The 25,592-nt window shown below is 40.1% G+C and overlaps 1 protein-coding gene across 4 annotated transcripts in view; it reads right to left on the bottom strand.

The window, feature by feature from the left end:
* Nucleotides 1-2,140: 2,140 nt before the first annotated feature.
* LOC107383499 (zinc finger protein GLIS1) overlaps nucleotides 2,141-25,592 on the bottom strand; it is a 44,631-nt gene continuing 21,179 nt past the window's right edge. For 3 of the 4 annotated variants that reach the window (XM_070541575.1, XM_015956159.3, XM_070541574.1), the window contains 7 exons: nucleotides 22,062-22,223; nucleotides 18,783-18,896; nucleotides 15,655-15,781; nucleotides 10,525-10,684; nucleotides 2,685-2,797; nucleotides 2,518-2,610; nucleotides 2,141-2,432 (listed from right to left, as the gene is read on the bottom strand). In XM_070541575.1, coding sequence (XP_070397676.1) covers nucleotides 2,290-2,432; nucleotides 2,518-2,610; nucleotides 2,685-2,797; nucleotides 10,525-10,684; nucleotides 15,655-15,781; nucleotides 18,783-18,896; nucleotides 22,062-22,223 — 912 coding nt within the window. In that variant the 3' untranslated portion in view covers nucleotides 2,141-2,289. The remainder of the gene's footprint in view (nucleotides 2,433-2,517; nucleotides 2,611-2,684; nucleotides 2,798-10,524; nucleotides 10,685-15,654; nucleotides 15,782-18,782; nucleotides 18,897-22,061; nucleotides 22,224-25,592) is intronic. The other variant, XM_070541576.1, reaches the window with a different exon arrangement.

The raw sequence follows: 25,592 nt of genomic DNA, 5'->3' as shown, positions 1-25,592 counted from the left end.
AAAAAAGATTGCATTTATTTAGATATAAAAGACAGATGCATGTTTGTACACTTTATACAACGTTCAGTGACAGTAATACATGTCTGCTCTGCTATTATATCAATGTAAACTTTTCCTGCTTGGGGATTTCTTTGAGTTTTTATGATGAGGCAGAAAACTCCAAAGAAACAGACATCTTTTCCCTTCGACTAAATACAAAACACTGATAAAAACTGGACAAGAAACACGTAGTCATTCTGCTGAAGCAAGAAGACACAATACAAGACAAAAAGGTGTTTTGGAGTTAATTATAATTTAGTGCAGTTTGTTTCACCTCCTCCCTTCTTTACATTCATCCATACACTAGGGGCAGCACTGCTTCAGTTCACTGCAGTTTTAGGTCAGAAAACAAGTTGCTCAATGACATTTTCTTGCATATTAAAAACAAAACTTGCTGCTAGTAAAAGAGCTGTGACATCTTCTGGTTTATCTCACTTTATAAATTATCCAGCTGAGGGCAACTATACAACAACCATCATACCACTGAAAACAGATCACATGGGATTACTATTGACTTTTCTAGCCTACCTGTTGGAATTTTACATTCTAATTTATTTCATTATATTTATATTTTAACTATCATGACATAGCATCTGTGAAAAAGCATAATAAAACATGTTTTTTGGGTAAGCACCTTCCTCAGTAAAAACTGGGGCGAATAGGAATCCATTCAAGATGGCAGCCCACTGCTACGCCAGCTCCATTAGGCAGCAACAGTCCACAAGGCGTCTACGGCCCAATCCCAATACTTGCACTGCACCCTACGCCCTTCTGTGAAGTGCACTCAAGAGGTGTGCAATAAGGCTTCCGGTGCGTAGTACACAACTGTGCCAAATTGGGATGGGTAGCATTGTGTCTTTGAGCGTAACGAATGCCGGTCGCTGTTCGTGCTACTTTTAGAAAAGTCTATTAACAACTTTCAAACAATTATTCATCCAAATTTAAATTAATTGCTGTCCACTATGACTAAATCATTCAGAGCGTGAATAAATGTCATTAATGGTCCTAAAATTTACTTTTGTTTGAAAATACATATTTTCAAGAAATGTCAATTGAGCCATTGTTCCACCTTCTCAAACTTCCCACTCAGCAATGGATTGTGGGTAATACACTTGCCTGAAATTCGTATCAGTGCAGACTTGGGCGAAGTGCAAATCAAGGGTGCAAAAGGGGCGTGGTTACCTCCCACACTTGAAAATCGGGATACCCTACACCACAAGTACTCATTTCTGGGCCTGGAGGGCCAGTATCCAGCACATTTTAGTGGTTTCTCTGCTCCAACACACCTGATTCAGTGGCTGAATCACCTGTGCAGCAGCTCATCAGGCTCTGCAGAAGCGTTGAAACAGAGTTAAAGCTAAACGTGCTGGATGCCAGCCTTGACCTTCACACTTGCACCTTTGGCCGGGTGGAAGTGGGAGTGTTGGGACTGGGCCTACGTATATGATGTCCGTTATAAATGATGTTGTAGCCGTTAGCTTAGCATATTGGCTGAAAACTCAACTTTACCATAGTTTTTTATAGTATTCTGTAGACTGCAGTATAGAATGATCACACCATCACAAGCCAATTTTAGTGGATCTTTTTCTTTAGGGTTTGTTTTGTTTGGTATGAACTAAGCTCTAGAGAAATAAGGACTGAACATTATTGATCATTTCATGGTTTCAGGGTTTAGTTTATGTCGGAGTTGGTCCTTTTCCAGTGAGACACCCCCCCCCCCCCAAAAAAAAAAAAGATTAATTCTTGTGTCCAATAATCTGGTGTCCATTGAAGCTGCATTGGGAATATATAGCTAATTCTATCCAGATCACAAATGCTGTGGTCATTTCTGAATATAAAATTAGCTGATATTTACACTTGTATTGGTGCCAGATGTCCTGCTTTGGTTATTCATTGTACTTGGTTATTCTGTTCCTCCACTTATTAACCCTCCCACTGTCCTAATGGGTGACCCCGCGAGGAAAGTAGACCATTGAGCAGGATTGATGGTTTATCCCTTGAGGTCCATGTGGCAGGGGTGAGGAGTAAGCACCACCTCACCCCTGCCACATGGACCTCAAGGGATAAACCATCAATCCTGCTCAATGGTCTACTTTCCTCGCGGGGTCACCCATTAGGACAGTGGGAGGGTTGAAGCTACTGGTAAAAAGTGAGTTCTTCCTGAAACATGCTGCGTGTGGTACAATAGATGGGTGACACACATCCTTTGTGCTGCATGTTCAGTGCTTGTGGAAGGGTCTCAGGTTTCCATCACGAGTCCAAGTAGATGGAAAATATCTGACTGAGGCAGCGGTCGACTCCTCCGGTCTGAAAGAGGAAGCTGTCCTCGGGGCAGGGGGACGAGGAGCAACCGTCCTCTGCTTGGCCCTGAAGCTCCTGCAGCAGGTCGAAACCTGGGATGAGGAGAACAGGAAACCTGATGTGATTGATAAGCAGATTGTAAATTTCCCAAATGTTTCAGCATGAGGTGTAAGTCACCTGTTGAGAGAGGAACGGACGGGTTTGGGAAGTAGCTGGTTGGTTCAAAGCCTTCATTACTGACTGGAGCAACCACCTCTCCATACAAACAGTCTTAAAGAGCCACAGAGGAAATTATAATAACTAAAAGCATTAGAATTGGGACATGTTGCACAGACTGCTGCTACCTTGTTGCTGCTGCTGTAGGAGCACCGACTGCTGGAGGTTGTAGGGTTTCTGGAATCCTGTCAGCTGAACGTTCCCTCTCTCTGACTCAAACAGGGACGATGGTCTGTGCCTGCTGATATATTGAGTTTTCAGTATTCCTGCATTTATGCTGCTTGCTTAAATACTTGATTACAGGTAAAAATAACAAAGGATTCCTAAAAAGGTTTTCCAGAATAACAGCAGATTTTCACACAACACCCAAGTGATGAAATTCCAAAAACTCCAGCAGAAATAACAGTTTCAAGTTTATAATGTGTTAATAGTACAATAATATATATTATTACTTCATTTCAGCTGACAAATCATTTAGTGACGACTGAAATACAAACTTAAACATGCAAGATTAAAATGTTTTTATAGTCAGAAACTAAAGTACTAAAAGTAATCAAGTAAAGTTAAACTAAGATAAAGAAAATATGTATATAATTTATCAACAAGAATGCCAATAATGACTCCGTTTATGATAATTTTTCCAACTAACTAATTCAATTAATCAATTGAATTGCTTTTATTTTCGATTTATTCATCATGTTTCACATTTCTCATGTACCATGTTCAGCGCCTTGGGCTTCCCGACAGGGTTTGATTGATAATTAAAATATTCCAATACAATATATGATGTTTGAATTTGAAAAAGAAAAGAATGTTATAAGATTGCAATTTATGAATCTACAGTCCATTTTTCTGATTTGAACTGGATTTGACCAAAAAACGTCTGCAGAGTTTCCAAAATATAGCTTCTGCTGCTGAAACAGGTGATTCAGGAAGGAATCTACAACATGTAGGATGGTACACTGTAAGAAATTAAATGTTGATTTAATTAACCAAGTTGTGTTTAATTAACCTATGATTAAATGTAGAGTAATTTACATTTACCTTTAAAATAGCAATGCATATTACTCTTTACATTTAATGGAACCAAATGACATAACGTGGTTAAGTTGATTCAACATTTTATTTTTACAATGTAGTTATAACTTTCACACAGATGCATCTAAAAGGCCAAACTTACATTTTTAATGTAGAAATACATTTATCTTAGCCGTTAGCTGTTGAAAGGGCCTCTCTTATGGAAATGACCACAAACTAGCATGATGGCATGTGTTTTTATGGATAAATACCACATTACAAAAAACAGATGCTTATAAATGTAACTCATCTTACCTTGGTGTTAGCTTCTTACTATTCAAACCTTAGAGGTTTTCTGATGGTAACTCAAGTATCAATAAAAAAAATCCCTTACAATTTCCAATCCCTTAGATATTGTGTAAAAGTGCACCGCTTTAACTTCGTCACTCTTGGTTTTCTCAGTTTCATTTTCAGGTTTTTTACCCAGAATCCTCACAAAACCATTAATCATCTCTTTTTGTTTAAAAAAAACTTCTCATCTAAACAGTGCAGTTTAAATGTTAAGAAAAAAGTGCTTTTCCCCTTCAGGGGGTGTAATGTAGACACCCCCTGATGATTTGTGCAGAACTGTATCCGTCGCTGCAGGGCAGGAATGTGCTGAGTCTGCACAAACACTCTGACTCAACATGGAAACAAATGAGTCAGTGCAGCCAAGTCGACAAGAAGGAAGAAAGACAGCTGAACCTCTCAAGAGGAGATATGCAGCTGAACCCCACCGTTATGGTATTTGACTCCCTCCACTCTTCTTCCTTCAAAGAGCTCTCTCTTGGCATTTCACGAGTCTTTGGGGCTTTCCTGGATGATGTTCTGTAGCACATTGGTCCCCAGAGCCAAGTGGCCTTGGTTTGTACTGGAAGGGTTTTAGTGGGCTTCATAAACAAGCCGGCCCTCGTCAGAGACACCCGTGGCCCCTGGCCCAATTGAAGGCTATATTTGCATCTGACCAACTATGTAAAAAAAAAAAAAAAAAAAGAAAATGTTTGGATATTTCTTTTCATATCTATCATTCATCATCCCCAGGTCCCTTTACTACCCATTTCCCATGTCAAATTCTATTACATTTAATTTAACAGTCTCCGCTTTCAGTGGAGAAACACAATAAAAGCCTAAATTAATCAGAAGGGCTTTTCTGAAACCCAAACTGATATGAATTACAGATGGCTGTGGTTTGCTTGAGGTAATAAAGACCAGGCTTTGTATAGGATTATGTAAACAAAGCAAGCTTTGATATAGTGCAACTGTAAAATGTGCAGCGATGACTGCGAGCCCCAAAAATCCGACACATCTCCGGATTCCATCGGTGGGGCCCCTTGAACATCAGCTCTGACCTTAGCTAGAGGTGTCTGCTCCACAGCTCACATTCCTGCTACGCTGCAGCGGCATAGCTGGAATGTTTGGAGCCGTCCTGGACTGATCCGTCGTTTTGTGGCCACTGCTCCCAAACCGCTATGATGCATAAGAGCAGCAAGGTATGAGCCCTACGCCTGAGGGAGCAGCTGTCAGCAGGAGCTCAGGAAAATGTTCCTCTCATCATATTTGTTAACCACCAGTAACTCGCTTTCTCTTCTGAAGCTAGCTCTTTATCTAGAACAAAGGAATGCTTCTAGTTTGCCAAACTGACTTAATTAACAGCTAATAAGGAATAAAAATCTGAATTTTAAGCTAACTTCGACTCTTTTTGGACAAACAAATGCAAGTGGACCAAAATAAGGACTCAATCTAATCAAGAGATGCTTTTTGTTTGGTAGAAAAGTGGGAAAGGTTAATACGATACCCCTGAAAACAAATCTCCTTTTGCAGAAGGTATGCACATACCTTTGAGGACAGAACAACTAGCTTCGCTGCAGTTGTTAAAAAGAAAAATGTGGACACATTTTATAATCAGTGTCCAGGAAAACCACAAACTTGAACATCTAAAGTTTCTAAAAGAACAAAGTCAGCAAAGTTGTTTTCATATATGAAGCACATTTATTGTTAGTCTAAAAATGCTGTAAGAAAAACATAAGGCAAATCCCTTTATTATTTTATCGTAACACCCAACAGTGCTTCTCTACAGTGACCTGGACAGGCATATTTCAGCTTCCATTGAGGTTCTCTGCAAAAATAGAATAAAACGTATGAGACGACACCACCAGACCACGTTTTAAATATAAAGATTAATTACAGAAAATTGTTGTTTCCACACAGCATTTTAAAGCTGTTAAGAACATCTCAATTAATTTCATATAAATATAAATTTCTGCTACAGACTGTGGCTTATTTTAGTCTGATGAGTCATTTTGTTATATATATTATTTTGTATTTAAAAATTTCTGTTTTAATCTTAATTAGGACAGCAGTAGCTCAGGAGGTAGAGCGGGTTGTTTAGTAACCAGAAGGTTGCAGGTTCAATCCCAGCTCCCACCATGCTGCTGTTGTGTCCTTGGGCAAGAAACTTAAAACCCCCTCGCCTACTGGTGGTGGTCGGAGGGACTGGTGGCACTTCTCACACCGGCCTTCTTGTCCCAGTTACATCAGGCCAGAAACAGGCTACATCCATTAAACAGGGTCGCTCAGAAGACCCACAGACGTTCTATCTCAGACTTTTCAAAGCTTATTTCGGATCCTGAAATGAACCGGATATGGACGAAGACACAGACTTTAAAGAAGTTTTCCTTGAGTACTTACATCCTCATTACAGTCAACCTATGAGTACAGTAAACCATACCCATGGTAAATGGTTCAACCTCCATGGAAGCCCTCAGACAAATGGTGGTTAATGTATTTAGGAGGGCAAAAACATTCACTGTTGGGTCCTCCGACAACACCGCTGTTCTGGCCGTGGAAGCTGCTTCACCCATGCTGTGACTGGAGGGTGCGCCTGGATCTGTGGCTCACCACTCAGCCTGGGACAAACTCGCAGGCTTATAAGCCACCTAGGTCTCAAAATTTCACCAAAGCTCGGGGTCCCGCACCATCAGGTGATGGGAACCAAAAGTCCCCAAGTCCTGGATGTGGGCTGTTCCAAGTTTCCTTGAAGAAAGGCCTTGCAACTGTCAGTCTTTTGTCTGTCAAGTGATAGAGTCACAATGCTGTTACTCAATCTGAGGCTAGATGTCCAAATATCAGGAAATAAGACTCCTGCTGTGTTAAGCACTCCTCTGCTGTCGCAGACTTGTCCCTGCTGAGCCTGGCGTTTGTGGGTGTTTTTCTACTGTGAGTGCGGCTTGCAAGGGATTCACTCCTACTAGAGAAAACTGCAAATGCATTAAACAAACATGTGAACCACACCTTTAAATCAAAAATCCAAAATTAAGGGGCATCGAGAAGTTGTTGGTTAAGGAACCCAGAGTCTGGCTATTGTCCAAATATTAACCAGAATGAGTCTGGTCTGCAGAGTTTAAAATCCTGCTATTTTCATTACACAAGATAAGAACCTAAAAATTATAAAAGAAAAGGCCAATTAATTACTTCAAAAGCTTCTTAAAGTCGGATTTGTGAAAAAAAAAATTTAAATTTGCATGAATGACAAACTTTTCACTTGTATGGTCCAGTGTCCCTCTGAGTTTCTGCTAAATAAAACTTCAGTACTCATCTTGTCTTTTTTATTTTTAGTAAAAGCATTTCTGTACGTGAGCTATCCCGGTCTTCGAGCCCGTTTCTGATGGTTTAGCTCCATCCCACCCTTTCCTTCGATCACAAACAAGCACACATCTCAAATCCCGGCTGAAGGATTGGGCTCGGAGCTGCTGCCGAGTCCTGTGAGTATTTAAAAAGGAGGTCAGAATGACTCGAACCAGCCAGAGTAAACACTCGCCTGGTTGTGAAGTCAGAGCGTGATGCTGACTGGGCCGTGAAGCAAAGATGATTTACATCCACGAGTTTAATGTCTCGCTAAGTTATTTGGTGGGAAAACAAGTGTTTGGATGGTGTTGGATTTGGCAGGTCTTGGAGTTCTGTGGGCACCAGCTCCAGTTTCTAAAGAGACATCAATGACCTAAAACTTCATTGAAGCTCGTCTCAGGTCCTCTACGCTGTGTTTAAGGTCACTTTGCACAACTTTTGTTTTAATCATGTTTAGATTCTCACTGAGTTTTCAGCTTGGCTCCGGTCTCTACTTTAAACTAAACAAGATGCTCTTATATCTTTCAGGAAGTCTTACGTTGTTCTGCAACGTGCCACAAGGCAGTTAGACCAAATAAAAATAACTTGCTGCCGGTTAGGGGTCAGGGGTCAACAAACCTTAGAGTTATTCATTTTCTGCTATATAAAAGTTACATTTAGGTTGTAGATGATTTAAATAACCACTTTTTGTTATTTATTGTGCAAAAAATGACTTTTATCTTATTTCTTTGCACTGGTGTACACTGAAGTTTTGCTATTACTAAAAATTTGTCTTTGAGTTGAGTTTCCTCTGCTTGTGATGCAGAGGAAACCTCTCGGACCTTCTTAAAACTAATTCAAATGTACTAATCTAGAATTTATTAGGCAGATATGACGTCAGACCTGACTTAACCGTGCACCAGGGGCAGGTCAGAAAACCAGAATTCGCTGATTGTTGCATTTTGAAAAACTGTTTAGTCGTGTGTGTGCGTGTGTGTGTGTGTGTCTGACTAAATAGACAAAAAAATGACGGAAATGAAAATGAAATGTTTATTTCCGCAGCTATCACAGTCTTTAAGTGAAATTTCCATATTAATTTGTAAGTTCTGACAAATGAGAACAAAAGTACGGTGGTCCAGAGGCTTAATCCTAATACAAAAGCTGCAACACAACGACAACACAGACAATGGAAGCGATACTAAAACGAAAGTTGAGAAAGGCGAGGTGTGTTCAGGACCGCGGCGTCATGGTGGAGTTGTGAGTCGACTGTTCACATGGATTACATAAAATACACTTTTGCTGAATCTTTTTTCCAACAACAAAGAAGGTATTTCATTCTAACATAAATAGTTTTTAAAGGGAAAAGTTTCATAAGGATAGTAAATGATGTTGGATCTGACCTTGTAGGTTTCTGATTAAGAAACATTTTAAATAGCGAAAATAATGAACAAATGCATGATATTGGCATGTTATTAGACAAGGGTTTGAAACTTTAAAAGGCAAATAAAATGAACAAAAACATGTAGACCTGTCTTAGCTGATCCATCACAAAATCATTATATAGGCAAAAATCAAAGGGAGACTAGGCAGTTTTGGCTTGCTTTTAGCACTCACTAGTATGCTTTAGTCAAAGCAAAAGTGAAACTTATCTCCTTGCTGCACGTTGGTCTTTAACACTTTAATCTAACAGCTGAAATGTCTCCTCAGACTTCATTAGTTTCTACAGGAGTGATTCATCACTAAGGTAAACAAACCAGCTGGGAAATGTGCTGCAGGCTAACTGCAGCATCAGGCATGTCAGCTTCACTTTTACCAAGTCCAATAGGGACCAGGCCGGCACTCTGAAGTTGCAAGCGTGATATTCAGGCCACAGAGAGGAGTGGGTGTCAGAGTGAAATCAACCCTGTAAAGGGTTATTTTTGCACATACTGACTCAAGAAAATGATTTAAAAATATGAAAAAGTAGCATAGAATGGCTTTAAGGCCATTTTTGATCCCAATGCTTCATTTTGTTGTTGCCTTTTCTAATTAAACCTAATCTTAAACATCCCATCTTCTCACATGAACCTTGTTAAAATTAAAGTGTGCAAATACAAGAAAATGTCATACATTTTATGTTTAATAAATCATGCAAATGTAATCAAACTTTACAAGCTTTTGTTTTATTAGACAGGCGGCCTTCCTTATTGCTGGTGAAGCTATAAAAGTAAGTTTACGTGCAAACGCTCAGCGACCAAAGAGCCGAGGCTTCGATGTCCACAAACCGAAGCCCCGAAGGCTTTCAGCTGCTTCATTTTAGTCTCACTTCTACTTTTATTCTAAGCTAGACAGCATTTGTCTCAGTTTACAGCACACATGAGTTCTGCGGCCTACAACTACCTAATCAGTGCAACCACAAAGCCATAATTCTATCTTTGGTGATAATGTCTTTGGCTTATTCACAAATTCATGAACTCATTTTCTTCTGTCTGTTTTGGAGGATTTCTGTAGGAAAATAAGCGCCTGCAGCTTTTCATCACATAAAAAGGAGGAATTGATGATTTCCAACAGTAAAATGGGGAGAATATGTAAAAAGTGTTTAATTTCCCTCAGAAAAAGACTAAAGTTGCAACTATTTGGCGGAAAAAATAAATCAGAAAAAGGGAAAGTTTCATGAGTGAGAGTTGAAACGGTGGTCTGTTCCTTTAAACTGTTTTATCTTGAGTACCAAAACTGCCAAAACAATATCTTATTCAGCTCAATTTGATCAGGTTAGCAGCAGAAATCCCTGCAGAAACTTCAAACTGCCAGAAGCCACAAGAGGTAAAATTGGATGAACTGAAGATTTAAGTTTGCTTCTGGGAACATAATTGAGTGTCATTAAAGTGCTCTGCTTCTCTTAGAGAAACATGAGCCTAAAAAATATGGCAGAGGGTGAGTGAATGTAAAAAAAAAACCTTTAATATCTACCTGGGCCAAAAAGCCCTCGAGGAAAATAGATACTCTACTTTTAACCCTCCCACTGTCCTAATGGGTGTGACCCCGCGAGGAAAGTTGACCATGGAGCAGGGTTGATGGTTTATCACTTGGGTCCATGTGGCAGGGGTGAGGAGTGAGCACTACCTCACCCCTGCCACATGGACCTCAAAGGATAAACCATCAACCCTGCTCCATGGTCAACTTTCCTCGCGGGATCACCCATAAAGACAGTGGGAGGGTTAACTGCTTCCATTACTGCCCAATAAAGCTCTCAGGGTCTACAAACAAGTTTAAATCTGGGGAATTGTTCAATGTGGACGTAACTTGTTTTACTCGTTCAGTTAGACTCACCTGTTCCTCATGCTGCTGCCGCTCGTCAGGGAAGACACCGGACTTTTGGCGTCAAAGTGTCCCTCAGGGCCTGGAAAACAGGAGCGAACGTCTCCGGATGGGGGCAGAAACTCTGGATTTCCCCTGCTGTTGAGGGTCGAGCTGCTGCTCGAGTACACACCTGAAACACAGATCAGTGATTTCACCTAACCAAAATTCTCTTGTGATATTAAAAAAAATAAAAATAAAAATCACAGCTGAAACTGCTAATCCAACATATTTCACCACCAGCAACCAAGCTGCATGTTGGAAGTGATATTGGTTTAATATTTAGGGTAATTGTGTCCAACTTTCTGACACAGATGCAAATTCACAACAGTTTCTCAACTGCGAGAGATGAAAATCAGTAAAGAATTAAGCAGGCGAGGCCAACAATCATCTCCTTTCTCAACTGATATATGAAACAATGTTTTAGAAAGTGCATTTTAACTGAACCACATATTGCCCAATGTTAATAAAACAACTATAAAATAATCAGTTTTACTTTATTTTGTAAAATTATAGCACCTTCTTAAGTATCTACAACCCTCCAAGGCGCTTCACAACATAATCAGTCACGCACCCGCCACATACACATAACCACACTGGTGCCACCGGTCCCTCCGACCACCACCACCAGCAGGCGAGGCGAGTTAAGTGAAGGACACAACAGCAGCATTCTCTGGCGGGAGGCGAGATTGAAATAAAAAAACAAAAAACAATCTTTGCGTGTCACGTTATGAAGGAGGTTTGGACCCAAATGCAGGAACCCGGGACAACTCAGCGAGGAGTGATTGCAAAAATCAGAATCTTTATTTCAGGAGGAGCTGAGCAGGTCAAAAAGGGCAAAATCCAAAATGACTCGGTAAGAACAAAGGAAGTAAACTAGAGATCATAACTTACTGAATCAACACAAGTGCACAGGAGGAACAAGTAACGCCGACAATGGGCCGACAATGGACCAACAAACACAGAGACAAGACAGGGCTTTATACACAGAGGGAAGCAATCAGGCAAACAGGTAGCAGGTGTGTGGGGAGTGACAGCTGAAGGGAGGCAGGAGAGACTAAGTGGGGAAGGAACATAAAATACTAAAGGGGGGAAACTAAGCTGAATATAGGAGAAACCTGAAACTAGAGACAAGAACCAAAAGGGGGGATCTAATACTGAGGAACTTAACAATAATGGATATGGGAAATCTAAATATGGAGTGAAGTGACTAGAAGGGAAGCGGAGGACACCTGGAAGGGGCTGGGGACCACAGGGACACATGGCATAATGCCTCTCAAGACAAAAGTTATGAGCCGTTTTCCCCAAAAAATTTAAAAAAGAAATACATTTTTAAAAATTATCATAAAAATGAGGAAAATAAATACAAAATTGTGATAAAAATGTGAGGAAAGAGAGAGAGGAAAAAAGAGGGCAATCAGTGGATCCCGGAAAAGGCGGAACTGGTAAAAAGAGCAGAGTAAGGAAATGGTGGTGGTCACGTAAAAGCCCACCTGAACAGGAGAGTTTTCAGCTGCTTTTTAAAGGAGACCACTGAGTCCGCTGATCTCAGGGGGACCTTCCAATTAATGGAAAACCCACCATCTCCTGAGCTGAAGACGAACAAAACTGGCCCTTTCTACCTGCAGATCCTCCACCAGGCGGCAGTATAGACTTATAGAACTGGATTTGGAAGGTTTATGATGAAGGTGCTGGTCCTGACACTCCATCCAGATGCTTAAGAGCAGAAGTAGTTTGGTGCCAATTAACAATAATAGTCTATGATTGTTTAATGTGGCAAATTTGTATGTTTTTAAAAAGATTATTGATTCAAAAAGGGTCAAAGAAGCCTCAGTTTATGCTTTAGACCTAAAAACTGTTAATTAAAAAAGTGTTAATTAACATTTAATATATTTATTGATTGTGTTTATGAAAAAAGTATTTGAAGTGAAACGAGGGGACACAATATCTAAACCTTGATGCTAATGCATATAGCATAAAGTAATAAAACTTTAACTATAAAATCATAAATTATGAAGCAGTAGCTAGACAGTGAATTAAAAGTAATCTTATCATTTAAAACACATTTTAGATCTACAACCAACTATTTTTAGACAAAAGTAAAATAAAATTTAAATACCATTTTATTTATCTTTTGATCTCTCTTTGGGGTTTTAGACACCAAATAACATGAGAGGAGAATTTTTTTTATACGAAATACAGTGGGGCAAAAAAGTATTTAGTCAGCCACCGATTGTGCAAGTTCTCCCACTTAAAATGATGACAGGGGTCAGTAATTTTCATCATAGGTACACTTCAACTGTGAGAGACAGAATGTGAAAAAAAATCCATGAATTCACATGGCAGGATTTTTAAAGAATTTATTTGTAAATCAGGGTGTAAAATAAGTATTTGGTCAATAACAAAAATTCAACTAAATACTTTGTAACATAACCTTTGTTGGCAATAACAGAGGTCAAACGATTACTATAGGTCTTTACCAGGTTTGCACACACAGTAGCTGGTATTTTGGCCCATTCTTCCATGCAGATCTTCTCGAGAGCAGTGATGTTTTGGGGCTGTTGCCGAGCAACACGGACTTTCAACTCCCTCCACAGATTTTCTATGGGGTTGAGGTCTGGAGACTGGCTAGGCCACTCCAGGACTTTCAAATGCTTCTTACGGAGCCACTCCTTTGTTGCCCGGGCAGTGTGTTTGGGATCATTGTCGTGTTGGAAGACCCAGCCACGTTTCATCTTCAAAGCTCTCACTGATGGAAGGAGGTTTTGGCTCAGAATCTCACGATACATGGCCCCATTCATTCTGTCCTTAACACGGATCAGTCGTCCTGTCCCCTTAGCAGAAAAACAGCCCCAAAGCATGATGTTCCCACCCCCATGCTTCACAGTAGGTATGGTGTTCTTGGGATGCAACTCAGTATTCTTCTTCCTCCAAACACGACGAGTTGAGCTTATACCAAAAAGTTCTACTTTGGTTTCATCTGACCACATGACATTCTCCCAATCCTCTGCTGTATCATCCATGTGCTCTCTGGCGAACTTCAGACGGGCCTGGACATGCACTGGCTTCAGCAGCGGAACACGTCTGGCACTGCAGGATTTGATTCCCTGCCGTTGTAGTGTGTTACTGATGGTGACCTTTGTTACTGTGGTCCCAGCTCTCTGCAGGTCATTCACCAGGTCCCCCCGTGTGGTTCTGGGATTCTTGCTCACTGTTCTCATGATCATTTTGACCCCACGGGATGAGATCTTGCGTGGAGCCCCAGATCGAGGGAGATTATCAGTGGTCTTGTATGTCTTCCATTTTCTGATAATTGCTCCCACAGTTGATTTTTTCACACCAAGCTGCTTGCCTATTGTAGATTCACTCTTCCCAGTCTGGTGCAGGTCTACAATTCTTTTCCTGGTGTCCTTCGAAAGCTCTTTGGTCTTGGCCATAGTGGAGTTTGGAGTCTGACTGTTTGAGGCTGTGGACGTGTCTTTTATGCAGATAATGAGTTCAAACAGGTGCCATTAATACAGGTAACGAGTGGAGGACAGAAACGCTTCTTAAAGAAGACGTTACAGGTCTGTGAGAGCCAGAGATTTTCCTTGTTTGAAGTGACCAAATACTTATTTTCCACCCTGATTTACAAATAAATTCTTTAAAAATCCTGCCATGTGAATTCATGGATTTTTTCACATTCTGTCTCTCACAGTTGAAGTGTACCTATGATGTAAATTACTGACCTCTGTCATCATTTTAAGTGGGAGAACTTGCACAATCGGTGGCTGACTAAATACTTTTTTGCCCCACTGTATTTGGAGCCTTTCTTGATTTGTTTTTATCTTTTCTATCTTTTAACTGCAGTCCAACTGATGCCAACTTAGCAACTTTGCCAAATAGAGACTTTTAGTATGAATACCACAAGAAATGTTCCTATTTTGAGGTTTTGAGGTTTGACAATTTGTCTTCGAGGAAAAATGCTTCTGTATGATGCTTGAAAGTGGACGATGATGCATTTTTGTTAATTTAGTGAGTCAAAACTTTTAAAAATTTATTTGTGTTTAGTCCAACTTCTGGATAACTGATCTGCGCTCAACTGCGGCACAGATCTCGATGACGTCACGGTTATGAAACCAGGATCTTGTCAAGGCATACTTGTAATTTTGAAACATCTCATTTTCAGATGACAGAAACAAAAAATATATCTGTGTGCTTTTAATTTGGAGAATTTGGCTGCATTAGGACGCCGTTAAACGAGGAGAGGAAATAAAGCACTCAGATGTGAAGGGTTGGCACAAAGCAAAATGAAAACAACAATGATGTTATGAAAGTGCTAATGAGCATGTGACATAACATAGCAACGTTGAACGTTTCTACTATAGTTTCCTTTCAAAATGGTTTCTACTAAAAATAAAGTCTGTAGAGCCACCTGTGCACTCTACATCATATAAAACTGTGACAGTACGTAAAAGAAAGGGATGTTCATGTGCTGTTTACAGTTAGTGCATATGGTCTCATAAACCCATCCACAAACACACACGACTTAATCAGAAAAAGGTTTCAGGCCACGATGTTTGTCCGCTTTTGATAAGGAGACAGTCCTCTTGGGATATTCTCAGAATTAAACACTGACACGCTTGTTTCAATCCTGAATAAACACAGCTTGTTGTGCCGTTTGAGGCTTTTCCCTTAAAGTCCTCAGAGTAAAAACTGCAAGTAGTCTGAAGTAATAGTCGTGGACAGCTCTCCTGGACGCGCGCTCCTCTCCGACGCCAACTGAGCCTCAGTATTCCTGACAGCTTCTTGATCCGAGTTCAGCCATTGAAGGGGAAAGAAGGGAAAAAAATGTAAACGTTGGCTGGAAAGCCGGTGCTGGAGAGGCTGAAGGACGGGCGGAGTGAGGGCCAACTTGCCCACAGTCACTGCCCGGTAATTGGACAAGGTAAACACTGGCATGATGAGCTATCGCAGAAGGAATGAGATGGAAAGGAGAGGAAAAGGAGCAAATGAGGCCATGGGAGAAAGTGAAAGAGACAGCTCAACAGCCCAGGTGTGACAACTTCTTTGTTTTTTTTCCCAGGAGGGCAATAGACGCAGACATTCGCTACTGTTTCATACCTGTAAAGTCATCTAAGGTGGTCAAAGGTGAGCTGGTATCCTGGTGGGAGCAGGCAGAGCTGTTGAGATGCTGCCTCGCCAAACAATCGCTCAACATGTCCGATTCCAGCATGGTACGAACGTGAGCCTGCCGACGGGACAAAACCAGATGTTCATTAGGATCCTCCTGATATATCATGTGTTTTATGTTGCACGAGGATGAAAATAATTATGCTAAACCTGCAGCTTACTTGTTTTCTACGTGTATTTTGTGTTTTGGACGCGCCTTTCCCATGCAACTGTATTTTTTTAAAAGGGCAAACTTTGATTACACGCTGTAAATCAACAGAAAACGGCCTCTCTTTTCCTCCAGGGGGTTTTCTACCGCTCACTTTTCAAATCAAAGATGCCTGGTTCTTGTTTCGTGTTGCATTCCAGCTTCTTGAGAAACAAAATCCAGAAATCTTGTTAGGCAAGTTATTCCAAAATGTTCAAACAAAGTTATAGCAAGACAATTTACTTTATTATCCACCATTAGCGGAGCATCCCCCGAGGACTTTATGAAAGGTTTTATTGACAGAGGAAGCTCACAGAGGCTGCCAGAGAACCGCATACGTATAATCAGCGAGGAATATTCAGTGTTTATGAAGATACAAGCTTCAACAGCAGGGTCACGTAAGCTTTAAGCAGTTTATGAAGTGTATATTTCAAAGTCTTATTCTGCCCCGGAGGGTTTACTGCAGCGAGGGGTGTGTTGGCTATGTCATAACATCGAAAACACACGCTGTTCTGTTTAAACCAATAATACACAGAAAACTGTGTCACTCATGGTCCATGGACAACAAACAAAACCCAGATAACGCAGAACAATAGGCTCACTATTCTGACTTCCAGGGAGTTTGTGTAATAGTTCTGTTGTTTTCATCCTACTGAATTATAAACATGTTCACGTTTCCCCTCCTGTTAATGCTGAGCTCCATCTTCTTGCCCCAAGAACTCGGTTTTCAAATCTTTTTTTCAGCTTTGAGGTTTTAGACAAATAATGTGTAATTACCTTTAAACAAAATGTGGGTTTTTTAGTGGCTGGGATTCAGAAAATAACATGAAAACATGGTTTTCCTTTTTAGGTTTGTACTGCGAGTTGACATTATTACAGCTGATGTTTTGTTTAGAAAGATTAAATGGTCTATTTTGTTTACGAAGCTGAAATAATTGAATTAATCTGACCTAGTTGTATCAAAAGCTAATTTCAGAACACTTTCAAGGAATTGTTCTACAACCAGGACGTCCTGGTGGCCCAAGGATGAAGTAAAATCAGAGATGTAGATCAGAGTTTTTCAGAAAGTTTTTCAGCTAACCTAATTTATTTAACTAAATCAACTGAAAGTTTTTATTATTTTAAAAATCTTATTTCTAGGAACAGAGTGAGCTCATGAACATGTGCAGAGGGACTTACTCCAAAAAGGACACTGTCTCAATGCTAAAAAGCTTTGAAATCCAGACATTAAAGCAATATTAAAGAGTTTAAAACACGTTAAGCTATTTTCTGCACGTTACCATTACTTGTTCACCAGTTTTTTAAGTACTATAGAAGCTGTTAATCATCTACAGATTAACATCAAGTGAGTTGGAACAGGGAAAAAACTAAATAATGTTGGATAGTGGCACATAAGGATCAGGATTACCTACCCCTGCTGTAAGCTATTGCTTTCAAACTGAGCCATAAAACTTGAGCAGTACTCTGTAGCTTTCCTCTGACCAGAAACTGCACTAAGCAACTTTTGTGATTTGGTTGGCACCCGTGTTGTTTGGCAACAGCTATTAACTGTGCTCGTCGGTCATACAAAGATTAGCAGTTAGCTCTTTCAGTTCACCGACTGTCAATAAAATGCACAAGAAGAAGAGGAAGAAGAATTTACCTTTTTTTGTTGGCATCATGGCGGAGCCTGAAAGTAAGAGTAATGTCTTTGGAGACGAAGCAAAGAGCTAATACCAGAGTGGACACTACACTCTTTTGAAGGAGCTAAAGGAGGCTATGAAATCATGGACTGATGATGACCTGGCTTTGTTGTTACTGGTCTTGTAAAAAATAATAATTTTTTTTTGTCCAACAGTGTGGATTATTTAACTTCCTGGCTTATTTTAGTATCAATTGGCTTGTGTTAGTGCTAGCTTGTTAGCACTAGCAACACCAGACTGAGGTAAGGTTGTGACAGTTGTAGTTCCACTTTCAACCAGCAGGGGGAATGGGAAACATCAGATTTTCTTACAATTTCTGATTTCTAAATACATTTGTTGTTTTTGTGGTGTCCTCTATCTATACCTGCCCAGACAGCTCAGGCGTGTGACGGCTGTAGCTCAATAGCTGTAGCTTTGAAAGTCGACTTAACTCAACACCAAATGAAAGGTCTGACTCTACACAAAAATTACCAATATTTTTCGCCGTCGTCGTCGTCTGCCTCCGCTTATCCGGGTCCAGGTCGCGGACACAAAAATTACAAATATTTTTAGAGACCAGAAATCATGTTTAAAGTCTGTATTTAGACCTTTGATTTGATGTCTAGGGATGTAGTCACAGAGCTGAGTTGGTGGGTAGGTGTGAGGTGGATGCTGTATTCTGACCAACAGAACACCATTGGTGATAATCTGGAAGCATTAACAGAATCAATCCACCTCAGGAGTAGCAACAAAATTAGAATCTGATGCTAACAGGAAAGACAGCCCTGTTTGTATTTGAAGAGTTAGGACGGGCAGGAAGGTGGGGCAAAATTTGTTTTTACCTGGGAAACCTTTTCTGAAAAGACCTTAAAACCATTCATTCGTCATTAGTTACTTCAACACCCTCCAGGCAGGGGTGGCAGCCCCGTAAAAGCATGTTGCTGAGTAAACATATGACAAAATTCCCAAATGAATAATTCTTTGAAAGAAATGACTGTTTTTTAATTAAAAGAAGTTTTTGGCAGTTCTGCTGCACCCTGGCATTTTTCCGTGTCCCAGTGCCTCCTTTTAGTCTCCTCTCCTGACCAGTGAATGTTTAATCGCTACGTACTATTGCTACCCCACACTTGCGGTGTTTCTCATGCAGGTAATCATGGAAACAATCACTTCCTCCTCTCAGCTAAATGTTGAAAGATCTAAGTTGTAGTTACCTTGACCTCCCTGTCCTGCAGGCCTTTGGCAGAATGAGCTTTGACGTGCTTCCGTAGTGAGCTGGGATCCGTGTAGCGCTTGGTGCATCCCGGGATCTGACAGGCGTATGGTTTCTGTAAACAAAACACAACAAGAGGAGCTGAGAAAAGACCAAAGGAATGTAAATAAACCAGACTGTTAAACACATTTATGATTTTACAGTCAATTAGTTATGATGCCGAACAGAAAATAGGTGTAAAAATATCCTACAGCAAGAGTCGAGTGAGATTTCTCTTCAACAGATGTGTGTATAAATTCGTTAATGGAAACATATTTTGTTCCTCGGCTAAAACGATGAATATTTACCTTTCATCTGCAAGCTTGAAGAGAAAAAAAAGAGAATAATTTATAAATACATGTTTTTATATACATGCAAACTGAGCACATTTCTGCACATGACTTCTTTTAGCACAGCCACAGGTTTAATTTGTGATGACAAGGGTTAGGGTTAGTATTTATGTACTCACAAGAGTACTAATGTACTCATAATACTCATTATGAGTATTAATGTACTCATAATGTCAGAGCATAAAGACACATCAAAGGTGTAGACTTGAATGCATTTTGAGACAAATTGCAGGATCTACGTTAGACCCAACAGGATCAATGTTCTTGATTAATAAAAAAAATTGTCATATTTTCTCCCACAGTCTGAGAGTTCAAACAAGTGGAACCAATTTCCTGCAAACAGATTTATTTGAAGGTTTGCATTTGTCATAAAAGCAATCTGCATGCATGCGAAAAACAATGCCAGATGCTTTAACCAGCTGTTCAGAGGGTTGCTACAGAATTTTATGAATTCCCACTAGAACAAGGACTAAATAGGTCCATGTTAGTGTTTTTTTTATTATAAGCAAAATTTTTTATTACATAGCTTAATTTAAATTATCCGAAATATTCTGAAGATTAATGAACAAACCCCTTATTATCTGCCAGTTTGTTCAATCCAAAATGACGGTGTAATTACGTAAACATCAAATGAATTAAGACTAACTGGTTTTAGAAAAAAAAATACTGAAGCCATAAAGGGATATTTTGGTGAGTTTTTAAGTGGCCCTACCTGCATGTGATGTCACTGAAAGTGGATTTTAAAGTAAAAAAAATGTCTGATTTCAGTCATTTAGAGACCGATATATTCAATTATTTTTCTATATCGGCCGAAATTATTTTTAAGAGCCGATGAAAAATTTTTTTAAAAAACAGACACCTGTGTGACCCAACTGCCGCCACTACTAAAGAAAGGACGTGAAGGACTCTGACATGCCATTTTTTAAATGTTTTGAGTTTGTTTTATAAGTTCAATAAATATTAAGAGATTTATTGACTTATTAAAATTTACTTTGCACTCAGTGGTTGTCCAGTTGTCTTTCACAATCAATGTGCTGCTAAAACATATATACATATTATAAACATATTATATATCGGCTCATTCGCTGCCAGCCGTTTCCCGATCGGTAAAGCCCTTCGCTGCCAGCATTTCTCAGCGTTTTTACAGTTTTTTAAGAGTCACAGAACATTGCACGCTAGGATGATGTAGACGACAAAACTACCAAAACAAAGCGGAGACTCACGTCTTACATCAGGAAGAATCCGCGCGTTTCGAGTGTTATCCACTCTTTCATAATCCGCTGTTGAGTTGTGATCGGCAGAAGCTTTTCCGGTTCGCGCCTCACTTTTTTTTTTACATCAGCGGCCCAAAACAATCTCCTAGCACTCCTTAAACTCCTTTAAAAAAACACGTTGTCCTCACCCCCTTCTTCTAGTGATCCCAGTGGACAGGAAATCCTCCAGTTTGCTCCTCCTGAGCAGCAAGTCTACTGTGTATGTGCTTGTGTACATGCAGGAGTGTGAGCTCTCGTTAACGACTCGTTTTTCTGACTAAGAAAATCTGACAGTGTGTGGGCTGAGGGGGGTACTTTCAATCACTGCCTTAGTGCTGCTCTCTTGGTCCGCCAGGTGACGCCTCCTATAGGTGCATTTTTATAATAGGAAGTGTGGGGAAATAAAGTCTCCACCCATGGTGTGACTCACCCTTTAAGAAAAGAGAAGCAACTCATTACACCAATTGGGTTAAATAACTTGTTGCCAGCTGAAAGATAATCCCCCATGCAGTCATTATCCAATAGGAGGCTCCTACCCGTTTGACTAGTTAAATCCAGGTGATGAGTTTGTTTTGGCCAGGCTGTGTATTTTCACTGACAGAGTTTAAGCTATTTAATCAAACTTGAATTTAAATGTCATTGCTGGCCATTGTGTTTTATTATATCCAGCAGTTATTTACATACAGACAGTCCTCCACTGGGCCTCCGTAGCGGCGCCAGATGTGTCTGATTCCTGATTTGTGACGCAACTGAGAAAACCGCCATTAGGCAGCGTGAAACCACAAGAGGGAGAGAATAACTTTCTACTCTTGTTGTAATAACAACAGAGAGCAATACGCAGCTCCATCCCATCCATGTAATAAGAGATGTGATTTGCTGGATTTCAGCTAAATCTTCACTGCTTGTCAGCAGGAGTAAAATAACTGTTGGCTTTGGAGTAAAATCCACAGAAAGTGCTCAGATTTAGCAATTCCACTGAACTAAAGCCATTTATCTGGCAGAAAGAGGAGCACAAGGAGCATTCATTTGATTTTATAGGTTTGTCCTAAATAAAACTATTGTAGGGGCAGCAGTAGCTCTACAGGATGAGCGGGTTGTCCAGTAATCGGAAAGTTGCAGGTTCGATCCCGGCTCCGGACAGAGAATGCTGCTGTTGTGTCCTTGGGCAAGACACTTGACCCACGTTGCCTGCTGGTGGTGGCCGGAGGGACCAGTGGCGCCTGTGCTCTGTCAGTGCGCTCCAGGGCAGCTGTGGCTACATTGTAGCTCATCACCATCAGTGTGTGAATATGTCTACCACTGTAGTGTAAAACGCTTTGGAGTCCTTACTCTGAGGGGCGCTATACAAGTGCGGGTCATTTATTCATTTATCATTTTAAAAACATCATAAATATAAATATTTACTTCCTCACTATGATTTAAAATTTTTATTTTAGAGGGAATTGATGCACTTTTCCCTTTAAACATACTTTATATATTAGTTTATGCTCTCCTGCGCTCCATTGTCTGATAATATTTGTTGAAGGACTTAAATTATTTACTTAATCTGGGTTAAATTCCAACTGCAAAGATGGAAAAAAAAAAACCACAAGCAGGATCCAGAAAAGGTGTTTCTGGTGAGTGCAGGTGTGTTCTGACCGTGTCCAGGTGCGTGCGCTGGTGTTTGGCCCGGTCGCTGGAGTTGCTGAAGGCTTTTAGGCAGCCGGGGTGTTGACAAATGTACGGTTTCTCTCCCGTGTGACTCCTGAGGTGGATCTTCAGGTTCTCCAGACGAGAAAACGCCTTTAAGCAGCCCTCAAACTGACAAGAGATTTACAGAAAGGTACAACAAATTAGACACAAATACAGAAATGTGAATTTAAGCTGTTGAAAGAATTTTATTTTTTTGTATAAATTAGGTTTAAATTAGGTCTGACTTATATTTATAACATCCTGAGACCTAAGCTTTTAAAATCATCTTACTCAGCTTTTGCTTTCCATTGAACCTTCTGGACTACCGTACGTCAGAACACTAAACTTCCTAACCAAGTTTTTGTTCTTTCAAATTAGATGAAGATTTAATATATCCGTCCATCCATCTATTTTCATCCGGAGTCGGGTCGCTGGGGGCAGCAGCCTAGGCAGGAGGCCCAGACTTCCCTCTCCCCAGCCCCTCTCCAGGAGAATCCCAAGGCATTTCCTGGCCAGCTGAGAGACAGTCTCTCCAGCGTGTCCTGGGTCTTACTTTACATCTTCTCCCAGTTGGATGTGCTTGGAAAACCTCACCAGAGAGGCATCCTAACTGGTTTCTCTCGATGTGGAGCCCCTCCCGGATGACCAAGCTTCTAACCCTATCTCTAAGGGAGAGCCCAGCCACCCTGTGGAGAAAACTCATTTCGGCCGCTTGTATCCGCGATCTCATTCTTTTGGTCACCACCCAAAGCTCATGACCATGGGTGAGGGTCGGAACGTAGATCGACCGGTAAATCGAGAGCTGAGCCGGAAGGCGAAGCTCTCTCTTCACCGTGACAGACAGGTACAATGAAGCAGCACTAATTCGCCTGTCAATCTCACGCTGCATCTTTACCTCACCCGTGAACAAGACCCAGAGATGCTTACACTCCTCCACTTGAGGCAGGATCTCATCCCTGACCTGGAGAAGGCATTCTGTCCTTTTCCAATTCAAGACCATGGTCACAGACTTGGATGAGCTGTTTCTCATCCCAGCTGCTTCACACTCCGCTGCGAACCGCTCCAGCGAAAGATCACGTTCTGATAAAGGCAACAGGACCACATAATCTGCAAAAGCACCTGATTCTTAGGTCACCAACGCCTTGGCTGTATCTGTCCAATTTAATGTCAAACAAAAATGACATTTTACATGAAAGATGATGTTTATGGGTTGATTTTATAAAACATCATTAGTGCCACTTTCCCATGTAATAAAGAAAGTGTAAAAAGAAAACTAAACACGGTTTTAAGCTAAGCTGGTCTCCAGTAAAATGCAATAAAGTCCTATTTTCCCATGACATCTGAGCAACAAGACAGCTATAAGAAATGTACTTCTAATTAAAATCATAAAAATCATGTAGCAGTCTTTTCCTAAGCAGCTAGCTGCAACAAACCCACACACACACACTTGGCTGTGGTAGGTTGTGCCTTAGAGTGTTTCTGATGGGCCGAAGCCAGACAGGCAGCAAATATCAGCATCAACAGGGTTTTCTCACACTTCGGCTCATAAAGAAGAACTTTGTAAGGCTACTGAAATTCATGTTGGACTTTTTTCTCAGATCTTACAGGTTTTAAAGATGTTGTGTTGTCATATAAAACCTTTAATTGAAAGATTGACCTTAATGACTTTTCATTTATCTGATTCAGCTTATTTTAAGTGCGACTAAAAGCAGGAAGTGACTTTCATCTAAAATGTTTTTCTTCCAAACATCCAGTCCAAGTTGCAAGTTCGTACTAATGAATCTGTAAATGTCACTGGCCTCATTTAGCTGAATAAATCTGTTCAAAAGAGGAAACTACATCAGTACGATTAATTAATGCCAAGGTCTGAAACCACTTCTACCTAAAATCCTGTCATTTTTCTCTAAAACAGACTAAAATAAAGTTTCTAAACTACTAAAACCATTCTGAAAAATATTTGAAGGACCCCAATGCAGCTACGGCCTTAAATTTTAATTTCAACTTGATGCAACTTTCATCTATAAATCCCAAAGATAATCTGGGATTTATTAGTGAAATACTTTAACCCATGAGAAACAAAGATGTTTCAAAACAAACTGATGACTAACTGTTGCTGTGTGAAAATTATGAGTTGTGCCCTAAAAACTGTGAAACTATAAGTGGTTGAAGTCTAAGGAGCTTTGAAAGAAAAGCGTCTGGACTTCTTTGAGTTGCTTGAAGACGTTTCACCTCTCATCCGAGTGGCTTTTATAAGTGGTTGAAGAAAAAAATCCAGATTTTTATTCCACAGTGTTTTATGTGAGAGATGAAGTATTAGTGAGCTTTGATATAATGAAACTCAATGTGAACTTGAGGGTTCAAACTCTCCTCTAATGGATTTGTGAGAAAACTTTCAGCGTTACAAAAATCAGAGACAAGTGAGTGAAAGAAGACAAAAGCGTTGGCATTTTGATGTATAAATTGTAGATGTGGTAAAAAAGCAGTGGGGGGTATGAAGAGCTTGTTTGCAAAAATGTTTGGAAAGTTGAGAGAGCTCAAAATTGGGAATTTATGACATTATCACAAAATGAAATTTAAACCAAAACTTTATTTATAAACATGAACGATACCAAAAGGCCAGTTCATGTAAGTAAAGTCCAAAATATTTGTTCTACCGTGAGAGATCCAAAAAGGCAGAGTTTTCTGGGATGTTTTGACACAATGCTCTCTGTTTTGTAGTGGAAATTGTTTGCAGATTTTTGCAAAGTTGAACTTGTATGATGTTCATCTACAAAAGGTCACAGCACACTTAATGTTTTAAAAACACACAATTAATATGTGCATTTTTATTTTCTTTTGCACTTGAGGAGGTATAATGGTAAAAACTACACATAGTTAATTTATTATATTTAGAGACTATAGCCAAAACTCCTCACAAAGTAAGCGCGCTACATAAACACACTGAAGCGATCAGGCCCAAAGTGTGTCACATCTATAATGGTCTGGGCGGAAACCGTTCTCCTTTTCTACTAGATTCTCTGTGCTTTGGCGGATCATCAGCACATTCTGAATCTAGTTGGACATGCACATAATGAACATTAACATGGTAAGAATGGCACTAAAGCGTCATAAATTACATCTCAAATGAGGTGGACCTAAAAAGACTTTGGAGACCTGTGTTAACAGCCTGAAGAAACACCTGCTGATGTTACGAGCTGGTAAATAAGGCTGAATCCCAAAAATAAAAAATTTAAACACTGACTGCATTCATGTGAAATATTCATTTTCCATTGCTGCACCGAGGGTGACTTCACTCACATGTTCGATTTATGAAAATGAAATGATGTTACTCAAGTAGCTCAAGCGAGACCAGTGACTAACATTTGGTGTTAATGTTGATCTAATATTAATCTGTTCACAGGCGACTCTCCACAGTAATATATTTATGAGCTGGCAGAAGCCCGGGACACTATAATGAAGTAATTCAGTTAAAAAGGAAGAGTGAGAACTTTTAAATGA

This window comes from Nothobranchius furzeri, chromosome 11, assembly GCF_043380555.1.
Source record: "Nothobranchius furzeri strain GRZ-AD chromosome 11, NfurGRZ-RIMD1, whole genome shotgun sequence".
Taxonomy (NCBI): Eukaryota; Metazoa; Chordata; class Actinopteri; order Cyprinodontiformes; family Nothobranchiidae; genus Nothobranchius; species Nothobranchius furzeri.
Note: the sequence above shows the minus strand (reverse complement) of the source record. Positions and strands in the feature narration are given on the sequence as shown.